This window comes from Ochotona princeps, chromosome 2, assembly GCF_030435755.1.
Source record: "Ochotona princeps isolate mOchPri1 chromosome 2, mOchPri1.hap1, whole genome shotgun sequence".
Classification (NCBI taxonomy): domain Eukaryota; kingdom Metazoa; phylum Chordata; class Mammalia; order Lagomorpha; family Ochotonidae; genus Ochotona; species Ochotona princeps.
The window spans coordinates 61,840,310-61,855,089 of record NC_080833.1 but is presented as its reverse complement, the minus strand read 5'-3'; the positions used below and the strand labels follow the sequence as shown (position 1 = coordinate 61,855,089).

General features: G+C 39.0%; 2 protein-coding genes across 3 annotated transcripts in view; one reads left to right on the top strand and one right to left on the bottom strand.

Moving 5' to 3' along the window:
• Positions 1 to 14,780, bottom strand: part of TNNI3K (TNNI3 interacting kinase) — a 281,015-nt gene that overhangs the window by 62,988 nt on the left and 203,247 nt on the right. The gene's annotated exons all lie outside the window — the stretch shown is intronic.
• On the top strand, positions 120 to 14,578 carry LRRC53 (leucine rich repeat containing 53). The gene is given in 8 exon segments (XM_036494533.2): positions 120 to 207; positions 2,477 to 3,292; positions 8,414 to 8,929; positions 12,289 to 14,110; positions 14,112 to 14,267; positions 14,269 to 14,364; positions 14,366 to 14,514; positions 14,517 to 14,578. Coding segments are annotated over 8 exon segments (3,705 nt in total).

Here is a 14,780-nt window from a genome sequence, read left to right as displayed (position 1 = left end):
AAATCCCTTGGCTGCCTCTTGGGTTGCGTATGCTAAGCTCTTGAACAATACTTGCAACATTATGATGCATGTTGCCCTCTACTTTCCTTTCAGGTGCATGGTTCATTCTTTTTACCATCATGCTGAGGTTGGTGGCAGCTTGCCCCACGTCCTGTGTGCTGTGTACCAAAGATGCAACCCTCTGTCAGCAGCTACCCTATGTAATAGGTAATACAATCAACTACTCTAAAAAGCAGTGTTCTGTTTATCTGGTAAATTTCCTGCCAAACCTATAATTGTTCTGACTGCTCTTTGGGTTCAGCCTGAAAGCAGTCACCTTTTAAAGAGCTGGCCTTTATAACGGCTAAAGAGACCAATGATAGTGCTTTATTTTCTTGTTCCTATTGGTCTCAACCAAAGCTATTTTAAGACTTTCAGAGGTAACAGAAATACTTTTCTTTTGCTAAAGAATACCGTGCAATTATAAACTCACAGAATGATTTGATCTTATTTTTGTCCATATTTTCTTCAGATTTGAACCTTACCTCCAGCTGAAAGAAATACAACCAAATCAGAAATCTGAACTACAATTGTTCAACATTAGTAAGATTAAGTGATGTACCACTGAAACAGATTATTATCAAAGTGCATCTCATTTTGAAAGTCTGGTCTTTTTTATGGGTGGTAAATGAGCTGTAGAAATACTCACAAGACACACTGCCTGTATTCATTACATATTGCTTGCTTAAGTCAACAATTTAATAAGACACCTTATTAACAAATTTGAGGAGGATGTGATTTACATTCTGATATCCAAGACAAGATAAACAAACTATAAGCTCTGCCACTGAAAAATTTTCAGCAATAAACCCGAGTTAAGACTGGGTAGAAAATAATAATTTCTTTCATTTCTAAAACCTTGTGGCTAAGAATTTCGAGTATAGGTTATCATCATCCCTGATAGGAACAGAAAAGGATTCAAGGTTCCTCGATATGTACATTGTTTCCAATCAGTGTTGTAACTGCACTAAGTCCCCTCCTTCCTAAAATACATTTACTGACTACATGGTATCTCTCTTTTTCTGATCAGACAGTTGCTGTCAGGAGGAAACAAATATTTCTCATCTACATTGCTGCACCTCCAGATTCCCCTTTTCATTTTCAAAATGCCACATTTGTGAAGTCAGATTTCACAGAAAGAAATAAACGGATGACTTCGGAGTAGGGTTTCTGTCAAGTCCTAGACAAGAAAGGATTGACAGAAATAACAGCTAGCTCATCCAAAGCCGAGAAATCCCTGAAGGATTGAGGCCAGGAAAACAAAACTCCTTTACCTCATACCAAAAACAATAATGAATGCAGTAAAATGCTAAACTGGCCAGAACTAACTGAATTCAAGCACTGAATAATAAATAATCTGTCTCTCTCACTCTCTCTCTCATATGTATACATATATACATCTGTATATGTGTGTATATTTATGTGTGTGTGTGTGTATTTATAGAGAGTGCCATGATTTAAGCTCGCCTGTGTTGCACAGCTGAGACTGATTCTTCCCGAAGAAGGCATTCTGAAAGTCCTTGGCCATTTACATTTTTTCGACTCTTTGTTTCAGCGATGCAGTGTGCTTGCCCTAAGGGAATTGTTATTTGCTTCCCACATGGCTGACTGTTCTAATATCACTGGTAGACCTCCCAGGAACAATGGACTCCTCCATCCTTATGACATTGTCATTTATAGTCAAAACAAGCTTAGCATGATAAAGATGTATTACAATAACTCCTGATTATAATACATCTTTATTGAGTTAAAGCAGTTTGATTTCTAATGACAGAGCAGTGATACCTCAGAGGTGATTATGGTGAAGGGATTTAACAGTTGGATGTCCTGAGTACCACCTGTCATCACATGACAGACTTCATCGGAGGAAACAGATATTAGACAAGAGGCCAAGATGGCTCAGACTATAATGAGGACCCCACTGACAGATCCTTAGGTTGTCTGGAGAGAATATAGATCCTTACCAAGTTGCCAACTCTTAGCCTGAAGCTAAAAAAGAAAAAACCAAGGCTTCTTTCTTTCTCCCTCATGCCCCTACTCACACCATTATGTCTTAGAGAAAATATGATTGACTCCATAGCACAAATCTACACAACTACTGGGAAACTTCCAAACCAGAAAGCTTGGGCAAAATCTGTACAGCATGACAAGGACCGGGGCAGAACCCAACCTGAAATCAACTTCAATGAAGCTAATTCAAAGAACAAATTAAACGCTGGCATTTCAAGGAAACAAGCACGTCACAGTAACAAACATTAGAATTCCTCATTCTTACACACAGCCTGCTGCTTCTCAAACTTAGACATCACGTTTTCCTTGTGGAGGTCATTCTCACCCATATGGTAAGGCTGCTCAGGTGCAGTTGACTGTTCCTTCCCGGTGCACTCCGGCGCTCTTGTGTGTCCCCGCTTCTAGTCTGTGCTTTTCTTCCCCACAGCAGTCCCTGTGACCACGAGGCTTCTCATCATCACTGACGGACACCTGTCCTCTATAGAGAGCACAAACCTGTCTCTCTTGTTCAATCTGGCACTGCTCTCACTGAGCAGAAACAAGATCAAGAACATTGAGCAAGAGGCACTGAATGGGCTGACACAGTTGCAAACCTTGTTGCTGGGGCACAACCAAATCTCAAGCTCATCGCTCCCAGATGACACCTTCAGTGAGCTCCATAGCTTGCAGGTGTTGGTGCTGAGCCACAACGCCCTTCGCACGCTGCGGGCCTCCTGGTTCCGGAACACCCGGTTCCTAACCCGGCTCCAGCTAGATGGAAACCAGATCACCAATCTCACGGACAGCTCCTTTGCAGGTACCAGCCTCCATAATCTCAGACATCTGGATTTATCTAACAATTTTATTTCCTACATCGAGAGAGAGGCCTTAAAACCCCTTCCTCAACTACAGGAAGTGGACCTTTCACGAAACCGGTTGACTCACATGCCTGACATTTTTACTCCGCTGAAGCAGTTAATCCTTCTGAGCTTAGACAAGAACCAGTGGAGCTGCACTTGTGCTCTCCACCCCCTTGCCCGGTTTTTAAGAAACTACATTTCCTCTGCTACTCACATGCTCACCAATGCCAGGGACCTGAATTGCCAGGTGCCTGCTGCAGCTATGGCCATCACAAGGAACCTGCTGAAGTTGTCTGAAACCAACTGTGATCCCAAAGCACCCAATCTCACCCTGGTTCTAAAGGACAGACGTCCCTTCCTCCCAGGGCAAGATGTGGCCCTTCTCACCGTCCTTGGATTTGCAGGTATGGCAGAGAGATGTATGTCTTCCTCATTTCCCTACTCCATATGAGATCCTCATTGGCAATTGGGGAAAATGGCTAGAATACGGAAAAGAGAAACGGCCTGTAGATTTGGGAAAATGATAGCTGATATAGCAGAGGCTGTGATAACTTCCTAGTGCAGCAACATATAGAGCAAAAGGCTCTCAGCTAGAATTTCAAATGCTTCAGTGCAGATATACCTAATATTGTGTTATTGAATGAAGTAACTTGCTATTTAGACATTAGTTTTCTTTTCTATAATATGGGAATCGTATCTACATTTTATTGATTATTCATTTAACAAAGAAGTCATTGTATATTATGCTGCTGTGAGAGAGAAAAAAATGATGAGACACACACACTTTCCTGCAAGCTTTTGTGTATATGTGTAATAGTAAGTGCACTTTTCCTGTTGCACGGGGAGATTGTATTTTGAAAATTGCCTGTATCCTATTATCTACAGGGAAGGGCAAGTAAGAAACAGAAGTGAAATGTATGAGTTCTGAAGCTCAATTGTTCTAGTTAAATCTTGGAACTTGTATGCTTAAGAACAAGTCAAGGGCCTGGAGGTGTGGTCTAGTGGTTAAAGTCCTCACCTTGAATGCCCCGGGATCCCATATGGGCGCTGGTTCTAATCCCGGCAGCTCTACTTCCAATCCAGCTCCCTACTTGTGGTTTGACCCAGCTTGGGACCCTGCACCCACGTGGGAGACCTGGAAGAGGTTCCTGGTTCCCAGCTTCGGATCGGCATAGCACCAGCCATTGCGCTCACTTGAGGAGTGAAACATCAGACAGAAGATCTTCCTCTCTGTCTCTCCTCCTCTCTGTATAACTGACTGTAATTAAAAAAATAAATAAATCATTTTTTAAAAAAAAGAACAAGTCAAACTGTACCTTTGGTTTTCTTTCTGTTTGGAATTCTTCTAAAGATTTCATCTAATTTGTCCCATAGCTTCTCAAATCAACAAATGAGAGGACAACACCCAGTCCTTTTCTTTTTAATAATAATTAAGAAGCTATTTTTAAATACTATGTATGGGGTCCCACATGGTGGCATAGCGGCTAAAGTCCTCGCCTTGAACGCACTGGAGTCCCATGTGGCTGCTGGTTCTAATCCCAGCAGCTCTGCCTCCCATCCAGCTCCCTGCTTGTGGCCTGGGAAAGTAGTCAAGGATGGCCCAAAGCCTTGGGACCCTGCAGCTACATGGGAGACCCGGAAGAGCTCCTGGCTCTTGGCTTTGGATCAGTGCAGCTCCAGCCATTGCGCTCACTTGGGGAGTGAATCATTGGATGGAAGATATTCCTCTCTGTCTCTCCACTTCTCTCTATCTATCTATATATGACTTTGCAATAAGAACAGATAAATCTTAAAAAAAACTACATATGAACTCTATATCTCACTGGATGAATGTCAAGAACAACACATAGTGCCATTAGTTGAATACCTGTAAATGAATGAGACTTGCTTTTGTTTTCAATATTTACTTTTTTACCTGAAATATAAAGTGACAGAGAAACAGAGAAAGATAATTTTCATTCTACTGGTTCTTCCCTAAATAGCCACAATAGCAGAGTCTAGGTCAGCCTGAAACCAGAAGACAGGAATTCCATTTAAGTCTCCCTTTTGGGAGGCAGGAGCTCAAGGATTTGGCTTATGCTCTATTCTGTGCTACCTTCCCAGAAGCACAAGTAATGAAGTTGAATCAGAAATAAAACAGCTAGGACTGGAACCAGCACTTGCATACCATACTGGCATAACAGGTCACAACTTAACCCGCTGTGCCTCAATGCTGACACCATATGAAGATCTCTTGAGCTACCTAGATAACGCAAGTAGTTTCCAATATGTTATCAGAGTATAGTGAGGTGGTTTGTGTGTGTGTGTGTGTTCACATGTATGTGTGCAGTGCTCCAAAGCCAGAAGACTAGAAGTCCAGAAATGATATCCAGGACTAAACTGATTTTTGCATATGTACTAAAATCATTATTCATAGATTTCCAGAAATCGAATTGAACATCAGGTTTTTAACTCATGGTAGTCATAGTTCTAATCAGAATAAATGAAGACCAGCATCAGGACTGGACAATGAAACTACTACTAGCATTAGTGAAACTTACTTAAGAGGGAATTAAAATCTTTTTAGAAAGATAAATAAAATGCTGCAACAATGTCAGTAATTATGTGTGCTAAGAAATAATTTACCATAAAAGGTAAAAGCGATGGGACAAAAGACAGCTTTTCCTTAAACTTTGCCCCCTAGAACACTAGTTTTAGGGGATAATTAATAGGCACTCCAGTAAAATGTAAATTCATGCATATGCAATAGATTGGAGGGCTCAAAGAAGTTTGAGAAATGTTTAGTTAAACAATGTAATGCAGGCTTATTCATTGTGGCAGCCCGTGTGCTTTCCATTTCTAATGATCATTAGGTATCTGTAAGAAGATGCAATGCGCAACATCTCTCAAACTTATTTGATCGCACATTTCTTGTTTACAGAGGATTTCTTGAGAACTTAATTTGAGAAATATTACAAGATAATTTTCAACACATTTAAGTGTGTTTATTACTATGAGCAGATTTTACACAAACCACAGGTCCAGTTCCAAGCAGGCAACAACACTTTTCACTCCCCTACTCCTCTGCAAACACTGCTCCTTTCTTGCCTTCTATTACAGTTTTTGCAAAGACAAAGTTGTAAAACATTCCTTATTCACAGCTTAATTCACCGCTAATCATGACATTTAACAAGTAAAACTGTAGAAAGATCACATTTCCATGAGGCATAAACACAGGCTAAAAATGAGAATCATATTCCAAGGTAATCAGTTCTTTCTGATACATAGTTTTGAATTCTATATTAGCTGCCACATATCAGAGAAAACATTTTATATATCTGTATTTTTGAGATTGTCTTGCTTCACTAATCATAGTGACTTCTATTTGTATCCATAATTTGCAAAAGATAGGATTTCATTACTTTTTATGGCTGAATAGTATTCTAAAGTGTATATATATCATGTTTTCTTTATAGAGCCAGCAGTTGATGGACATCTGAGTTGATGTCCCTGAAAAAACTTAAATTATTTCACTATAATACAGCATTTCCATAGTATATTGTCTAATAAATTAAAATAAGCTCATTAGATTTCAAGAAATAGTAACATGTGAAATGGTTGGAAGATTTTTTTTTATGATAACAAATGATATTTTTTACTTAATCTTTAATTGAAAAGGCTGAAACAATCATTTCTGAAACCCTCCCATCTCACTCTCCTTTTTTCTTTAATTATAGATATATTAATTTATTTGAGGGGAAGAGTTACAGAGAAGGAACAAGGGTGAGGGAGAGAAAAAGGGTAGAAGCGTACACACAGAAATAGAGAGAGAGAAATAGAGAGAGAGAATCCCCATGTGGCCCCAATTTCCAAGGTTAGGTCATGCCATTGCTGGGATTCTGGAATTCTATCCAAGTCTCCCTTGTTGATGCAGGGACCCAAGCATTCAGGCCAATTTCCACTAGTTTTGGGAATGGAGCATCTGAGATTGAAATCAATGCCCATGTGGCATGGTGGCATTGCAGAAAGTGGCTTAACCTGCGGCATGACAGCAAGCATTGAATCTTGCCTTCTGTTTTAAGTTCACAAGCAATCATATTTTATTAATCAAGTTCCCATGGAAAGAACCAAGCATAGGTATAGACAATTAAATGTTTGCCTGAGTTTGTCTTCCCGAATGATGAATTTATCTCCTTCATTGTTCACTTTTGCAAAAGTGGAAACAGACTTGCCCAAATTAACACAGTAGATACAGACACACCTGATCTCTGAATGTGGATTTCTCTATTCAGTCTGTGCTTTCTGATGGCCATTTGAGGGATTTGTAAGATTATATCACTTAACACTGTCCATTATCAGAATTTGTAAATAGATTTTCTGTTTAAGTATGCTCAATAAGCATTTCTGGAGTACCTTGTTTGGGCCCGAGTTGTAAGCACTGGGAGTAGAAATGGAACATTCTTGTTTTCCCACAATGCATAGCTCTAGAAGAAAAGGGTATACAGTGGAGAAGGGAAGGGATGACTATCATCACCATCATCATCGTCATTATCACAGTCCCTTTTTAAGTGCTAAGATTCAAAGAAAGTCTGTTTAATAGAGAAGTGGTTATAGGACCCAGAGACTTTGGTTTGAGTGTCTGGGTAGTTTAAGGTGTGATCTGTGAGATAAGAGTAGGTGAGGCACAGTCAAGTTTAGACTCATTGTGCCCTACAGTTTTTATTCAGAGGATAAACGCTATCCACATAGAACTGAACTGACAGTTCCAGAATTTCTGAGATTAAATGTTATTCATCTTATTGTGAGAGTTCATAAAAGAAAATGATTGTTGCAAGATGAAAAAGAATATATTACAAAAATCATTAAGAGAATATGCAAAGGCTTACATGTATGTGTTAAGACTAATGACAAGCTTAAACTAGGGTGTCTGAGTATGAAAGCAATGTAAATTAAGGCTAGAAAGGAAGAGGGAAGGCCCAGATAATATTGATCCATGAATACCAAGGAGTTGGGCCTATTTGCTAATGACAATCAGTGAGCTGGTGGTGGTGAAGCTATAGGGATTATTGAGATATTTCAATAGCACATAGGATCAACTGTTCTTTTGGAAGGAGGTATTAGGGTATATGAGAATTTCAGAAAATATACTAATTGTAGTCATTTCAGTGATTATGAAATAAAGAAACAGGAAATTGGGAGTAAACTGCTCTTCAATAGGCAGAAAATACAATTTTCATGCAGGAATTATTTTATCTTGAATGAATTTCAGTCCATGAAAAAACCTTTTATCCCTACCAGAGAGAATCCAGATGGTGTTGCTTCTTATACTTTTTAACATCCACAAAGAAAGTTCCAAATTAGAGGGCAGAACAATGTCAATTATATAGCCTATATCTAGCCTGATATTTTTCCAAATGGTGATGGACTTCCCATCCCTTCTGACACCCTTTGAGCCATTAACCTTTATATTTGTGAGGTTCACATTTGGTGATTTATATGTTTCTTTCTATGATATTATCTTTTAATGGTCTCTTTATTTATCACAGGAGCTGTTGGTCTCACTTGCCTAGGTTTAGTTGTATTTAACTGGAAACTCCAACAAGGCAAATCAAATGAACACACATCAGAAAACCTTTGTTGCAGAACCTTCGATGAATCCCTGTGTGCTCATGAGGCAAGAAATTACTACGCTAAGGGAGACTGTAACTGCCACTTAACTCAGGAAAGCGAGATAAAGGTCATGTCCATTGTGGGATCCAGAAAGGAAATGCCACTTTCACAGGAAAACAGCCATCAAGCTACACTGTCCTCTGAGTCCACAGCCCTTGACGGATCATTTAGAAACCTGAAAGGGAAGGACCATGGGGCAGACAGTACTTTGTTTTGCCTGGATGGCAGATTGTTGCAGACAGGATGTTCAGAGCCTCCTGGGATGATGGCCGCTTTTAATGAAGCAGGCGTAGTTACAAGATGTTGCCCAAACAGAGTTGAAAATTTCAGGGAGTGTGAGACCAGAAAGGTCCAAGCTGAAACCCTGCCACAGCATGTAACAAGAACAATGGGTAAGTTTGTCCTATTTTAAAAAACGATGCTAGACTGTTTAGTTCTACATGAAAAGTGGGAGCCTCCTTTAATTTCCCCCGAAAGAAATGTTGTTAAAACTGCAGCATCAGTCTATCTGTATTCTAAGCTTTTGAAGATTATGTGTGTGTGTGTGTGTGTGTGTATGTGTATGTTTATATACGTATGTGATTTGTGGGGTAATGTTGGGGTGTCTCATTGTCAGGGGGCTGAGAGTGTGTCTCCTGTCTACTAAACTAAAATCTTATACCAATATCCAACAATGTCAAAATAAAAAGGCCAAGGAAAAAACAAACAAGCCTTTTAAATAGCAATGATGCTGCTAAGATTTATGGGAATGTAAGTACCAGCTTTTGTTTCCAAATCCATTGGGCTCTGATGCCAATTCTGCAGTAAGCAACCTTTCCAGAGTATGACAAATTAGAAGAATGTGCCTTCTAATGCTCGTGATTCATTCCAGGAACAATGTCAAGAAGCATACTTCGCTTGCTGAGCTGTCAAGAATGATAACTTCCCAGTTCAGGGAAAGTCAGGACTTAATTCATTGTCTCATATTGGGAGCCAAGTGAATCTGGCCATGACATCTACCCACTATACATGGACAATGTCAATATTTTGGTAGAGGCAATGAATTAAATGTCTTCCTTTTTTTGTTGAATAGTAAGGTGTTGCTTTCAGACTCCACAGTGAAAATTTTTATAGCTGTTCTGAAAAGAGGCTACTGTCATTTATTTGACTTGGTTTACAAGTAGAAGTCCCCTCTCCTCCGTCCTTAGAATATCAAAGACAGAAAAACTGTCCTGTAAAATTCTTACCATGAAAATATGGCCCTAAGGATGGGTTAGGGGACAACAGGATAAGAAGATATCATTTATTATTTCACGTTTGTTATAAACAGGATGTAAGCTTTTCACTCCTTTCTTCAGATTCTAGTGCTTATGTTTTTGAGGGCTGGTTATCAGACTCAAGAGAGGGATAGTTAAGGAAAGAAATATGTGGCCCAGAAACAAAATCATATTAGATTTGTTTTATAAAGAGTTAGACTTTACAGGAATCATACTGGGCTGGAATTGTGTCGGAATGTGTTAAACCGCCACTTGTGATAACAGCACCTCTTCTAAGAGACCTGCTTCAATGTCTAGTTGCTGTGCTTCCAATCCAGTTACCTGCTAATGCTCTTGAGAAAAAAAACTGAAGGATGGCCCAAATACTTGGGATCCTGTCACTCTTGTGGGAAACTAGGATGAAGTTCCTGGCTCTTTGCTTCTTCTGCTCCAACCCAGCCACTGCAGATATCTGGGGAGTGAATCAGTATATTGAAGAGACTGAATTCTGTCTGTTTATACCTGTCACTTCTCTTTTTTGTCACTCTGGTTTCAAATAAGCAAATCTTTAAAGAAATGAAAGCAAACTATGGACAGATGTTTTATTGTAGTTTTGTTCAATGCCTTAACTTCTCAGTGGGAGATTCCTATATTGAAGGAAATGTGATATTTACATCATTTAAAACCCACTCTCTTGTTTCACACTGACAGCACTGGTTTGTCAGATCAACACAACTATTTTTTTAAAAGTAACTGAAATGCTACTATGTGGAAGGCATTGTACTGGATGGAGCTGGAAAGGCAGATACTGGAAGAGAACAGTTGAAGCCCATTCCATAATAGAAGTTAAGAAGGAGACAACATCATTGGAAACATAGAGCTAGAGTTTCATAGGTAGAGGGGACTTTAGAGATGATTTAGTCCAATAGTTTTAATATTTGCCGTTTAGAAGTATATGTTTATTTTATTTGACACAGAGAGAGAGAGACAGAGAGAGCGCATGTGCATGAGAGAGCCTTTTCATTCCAAGTTCAATTCACTCAAATTAACACAAATGTTTAGACCAAAGCCTAGAGTTAGAAACTCATCTCGGATCTTCCAATAGTGGCAAAGAACTACTTGAGTCATCACTGTTGCTACACAGGGTGTGCATTAACAAGACTCTAGAAATGAATGCAGACCTGGGACTTGAACCCAGGCAATCCAGTGTAAGATGTGATTCTCTGCTGGTGTCCTAGATGTTAGCCTTAACACGGGCCTCTAATATTTATCTTTGAGTTTCAGAACAGTCTGGGAATCTAAAAGGCACAAATTCTTTCCCCAGAATCATTTCTATAGTCCCACATGGGAACTATAAAAAGCTACTTTTCAAGGTTGCTTTTTCAAGTAGCTTTTTCAAGGTTGCCAAGAAAGGTAATAGCAGATCTTAGATTAGAATTAGATGCTAGTCTAGGCTTCAGTTATTTCTTCCTCCAGATAAAACAATTTCATGCAAAAAGAGAAAGGGTACTAACTAGATGTCATTTACAATTAAAAAATATTATGACCAAGATGATATATTATGATCAAGATGAAAGTCTTGTGTACCTTGAGTCAAGTTCTGGCCACATTATTTAATTGATATGTGATGGGGGAAAACATCTGGTCACTCTAAATGTGTTTGCTCATGTACGAACTTATATAATTAACACAATGACAGACATCGATGTAATATAAACAAAAGATCTATTCATTTTGGTATTTTTTACCTGCCATTTGTGGCTACGGTCACCTAATGAAGTGTTGTTAATCAATAGAAAAAAATAAAGGCAAGTATGAAATGAAAAATGACATATAAAATTCAAACAGAATAAGACTATGTCATGTTGTTCTACAATTTTATCCTTCAATTCTATAAAAAGTTATACAAAAATGCTATATGTATGAGGGCACTTAAATTTTTGGAAAGACACAAAAGATGCTTTATTTTGATACAAGATCTACTGATTGAGCAAATATTCAATGGATATTGATGTGAACTATGGGAGACAAAGTATGTGCAGACTCTGCTTTCTCTGAGGCCATAAATCACAAGTATTTGTCTTGTTGTTTAGAGTATTTTCTTACTTGCACCCAATTACTCCAAAATGCACCCACTTCCCACCCAATCTTTGATTTCCAACTTGAAGGCGAGTACAGAAAAAAAAATCACTATGGCTGTTTGAACAATGTTTAGATAATATTCCTATTTGGAGACAACAATTAATAACATGAAAGTATGAGTATCATTTTTATTATTAATTCTACAACTTTTAAGTCATCATCCAAACTGCCTGAAATATGGCTATTAAGAGTGTTCTTGCAAATATACCCACCGATCAAATGTGCCTTGTACATTTGGTTAATAACTAGGACATGCTCAGGAATGGACATAGTCAGAGGGCGATCCCCATGCCTCTCCGAGTTTTAGTTTCTAAGCATCAGTTCAGATGAGCAAGCTTGGCACAGTACTGAATTCTGTGTTTACTGTTCAGCAGGTATCTGCAGTGACACATTTAGAAGAAGATATGCAACATCCGCTCCATTCCTGGCAACGGAAAGTCGAGAAAAATATTCAACAAATGAATCATGGAAGTCTCCAACAGAAAAAGAAGACAATGGTTTACAACCTCACAGGCAGAGACATTTTATTCCAAGCTTATCATCCAAACCTTGTGAGCCTGAGGAATGCTGTCTTCAAAGGATCTTACAAAAGCAGAGATCAAAACATGATGAGCCTTACAGACTTTTAGAACAGAGCAGGCCTAGGCATTTTCAGTTAAACAATTCTCTTACATGTAAATATGTGCCCTATGGTCAATTTCAAGATTATGTGAAAGAAAGGAAACGAAATCACAGAGAACATTTAAAGTCTGAGAAAGAGCAAATCCAAATCAATAATGCAATAGAAAAATTCCTTATGAGAGAAGACAGCAGAGATATATCAGGGATATCCACAAAAATCAAGAAAATGTATTCACCAAAAAGGGTTACCTTCCACAATCCTGATTTAGCAGAAGAAGATATGTCGGCAATGATGCCAAAAACATCAAACTATTGGAAACTTCAGGAAAATCAAAGTAACCACTGGATAAACTTGGAGCTTAAAAAACACAGCAGCCTTGGAGAGAAAAACAAAGGAGGGAAATGGTTTTCAGATTCACAGATTCTGACAAGGAAGAGAACTGGTCAAACTGACCTGAAAAGGAAATCTAAAGGACAAGACTTAAGAATGAAATTAAATTTACATCCTTTTAGAAAAGTCAAAGTTCATCCAGAAAAATCGTTGCTAGAATTTCAAAAGAAACACATAGTGCTACTGCCTAAGAAATTATCCAAAACTTCTGAGAAAAAAGCCAAAATAGATTTTATTTCGACTGCAGGTTTTCCTCAAGTGCAAGAGAATAACAGCCGTGTTAGACTCACTTCAAAGAGGCTCCTTCTCAAGCAGAACTCATATTACAAAAGAAACACTAGAAACGTCCCTGTGTTGGTTGCTAACCCGAGGTCTGTAGATGGCAGCCGTCACCCAGCTGTTCGAGTTCCTGAAGGAAGCTGCTCTCCATTGCCTCAGCCCCTGACCTCTGGTGCTGTGTGCAACAGCCCACTATCTCAGCTCTCAGCTGAGCAAAGCAAGTGTGTGAATCAGCTCGATTTAGAAGTTCCTGGCTTTTTACATTCCAATCAGGAACATACAGGAAATTATGTTTTATCATTGCAGCATTCCAGGAGGGCTTTTGACCAGGGAGCAACGGCGCTCCCTGAGCACACGGAACAGGAGAAATCAAAGACCAGTGAGTTAAGCCAAGATTTCTTGTCCTCAAAGACACAACCACAACCTCCAGATATCCACCTGGCTGAAACCTACATTGAGAAGCACGTATCAGGTCAAAGTCAGGTTTTAAAACAGGAAAAGCAAAATTCAAATTATGACCCGCTTGGACATGAAGAAAAGACATTAGAAGCTAAACCAAAACTATCCCTTCAAATTGTGGAACATTGCATAATGGATACGGAAGGCAATGATAGAGGAGAACATCTTCCTAACACTGAAACTTATGATTCCTCCCTCATTCCCCTGACACAATCCAAGAACACCCTACCACTTATGAAGACAAATTCTGTTCTCATCCAAAACGGAAAAGAGCTTCCCAATGATATCGACACTTTCCCTCCTAGCAGTCCAGCCGTTTGGCACCTAGCCAGCGGTGATAAAGGACCTGCCAGTGCAGAGGCATTGCCCGGAGATGACGGCAACAAAACACGAGAGACAAAAACAGCAGGGAAAGAAGAGTAAAATATATAGTGTGAGAACACAACAAACTACTATGTTAACTCAGACCACAACAATGACCTTAAGAGATTCCATGAAGGGAATGCGACAAACTTGGGAACATGGAAAAAGTGAAAAACAGATGTGAAATGATTCAGCCTCTGTCAAGGAGGCCAAAACAGCTACAGATTTAAGTGTCACAAGTGAAACCAAAAAATAGAATGCCTCGTAGTAAAATTGATCTTCACATTAACAACAATGTGCTTGCTTTGAAAGAGTTTCAAAGTATTCCACCGGATAAACAGTGCCCTGAAGGAAGGTGCAATGACAGTGGAGACACATCAAGTGCTGTCCCTCTTACCAGAGTTAAAACATGGTCATTTGGAGGTAGAACGGGAGGTGCCTCTAATTCCTAGTAGAATAAATGAAGCTGAAAATTCTCCAAAACCTGTACATATTCACCATCTGCTGAAAATGCTAGCACATCATTTTTAGATGTAGAACAAAGTGAGTGAAATTGCTCAAATAATAATCATTTTCTACTTTAGCTTTCTTCAAAAGGACACACAAACCTCCTGGCTTTGCATGCGTTTCAAATGCATTATTTTGGAAGACATATTCTCAATAATTCCTTTTCATCAACATAATAAAAGTGTGAATATAAGGTAAAAAGCAAATATGTGTTATGACTGCATAACACATATTGGAAACAATTAA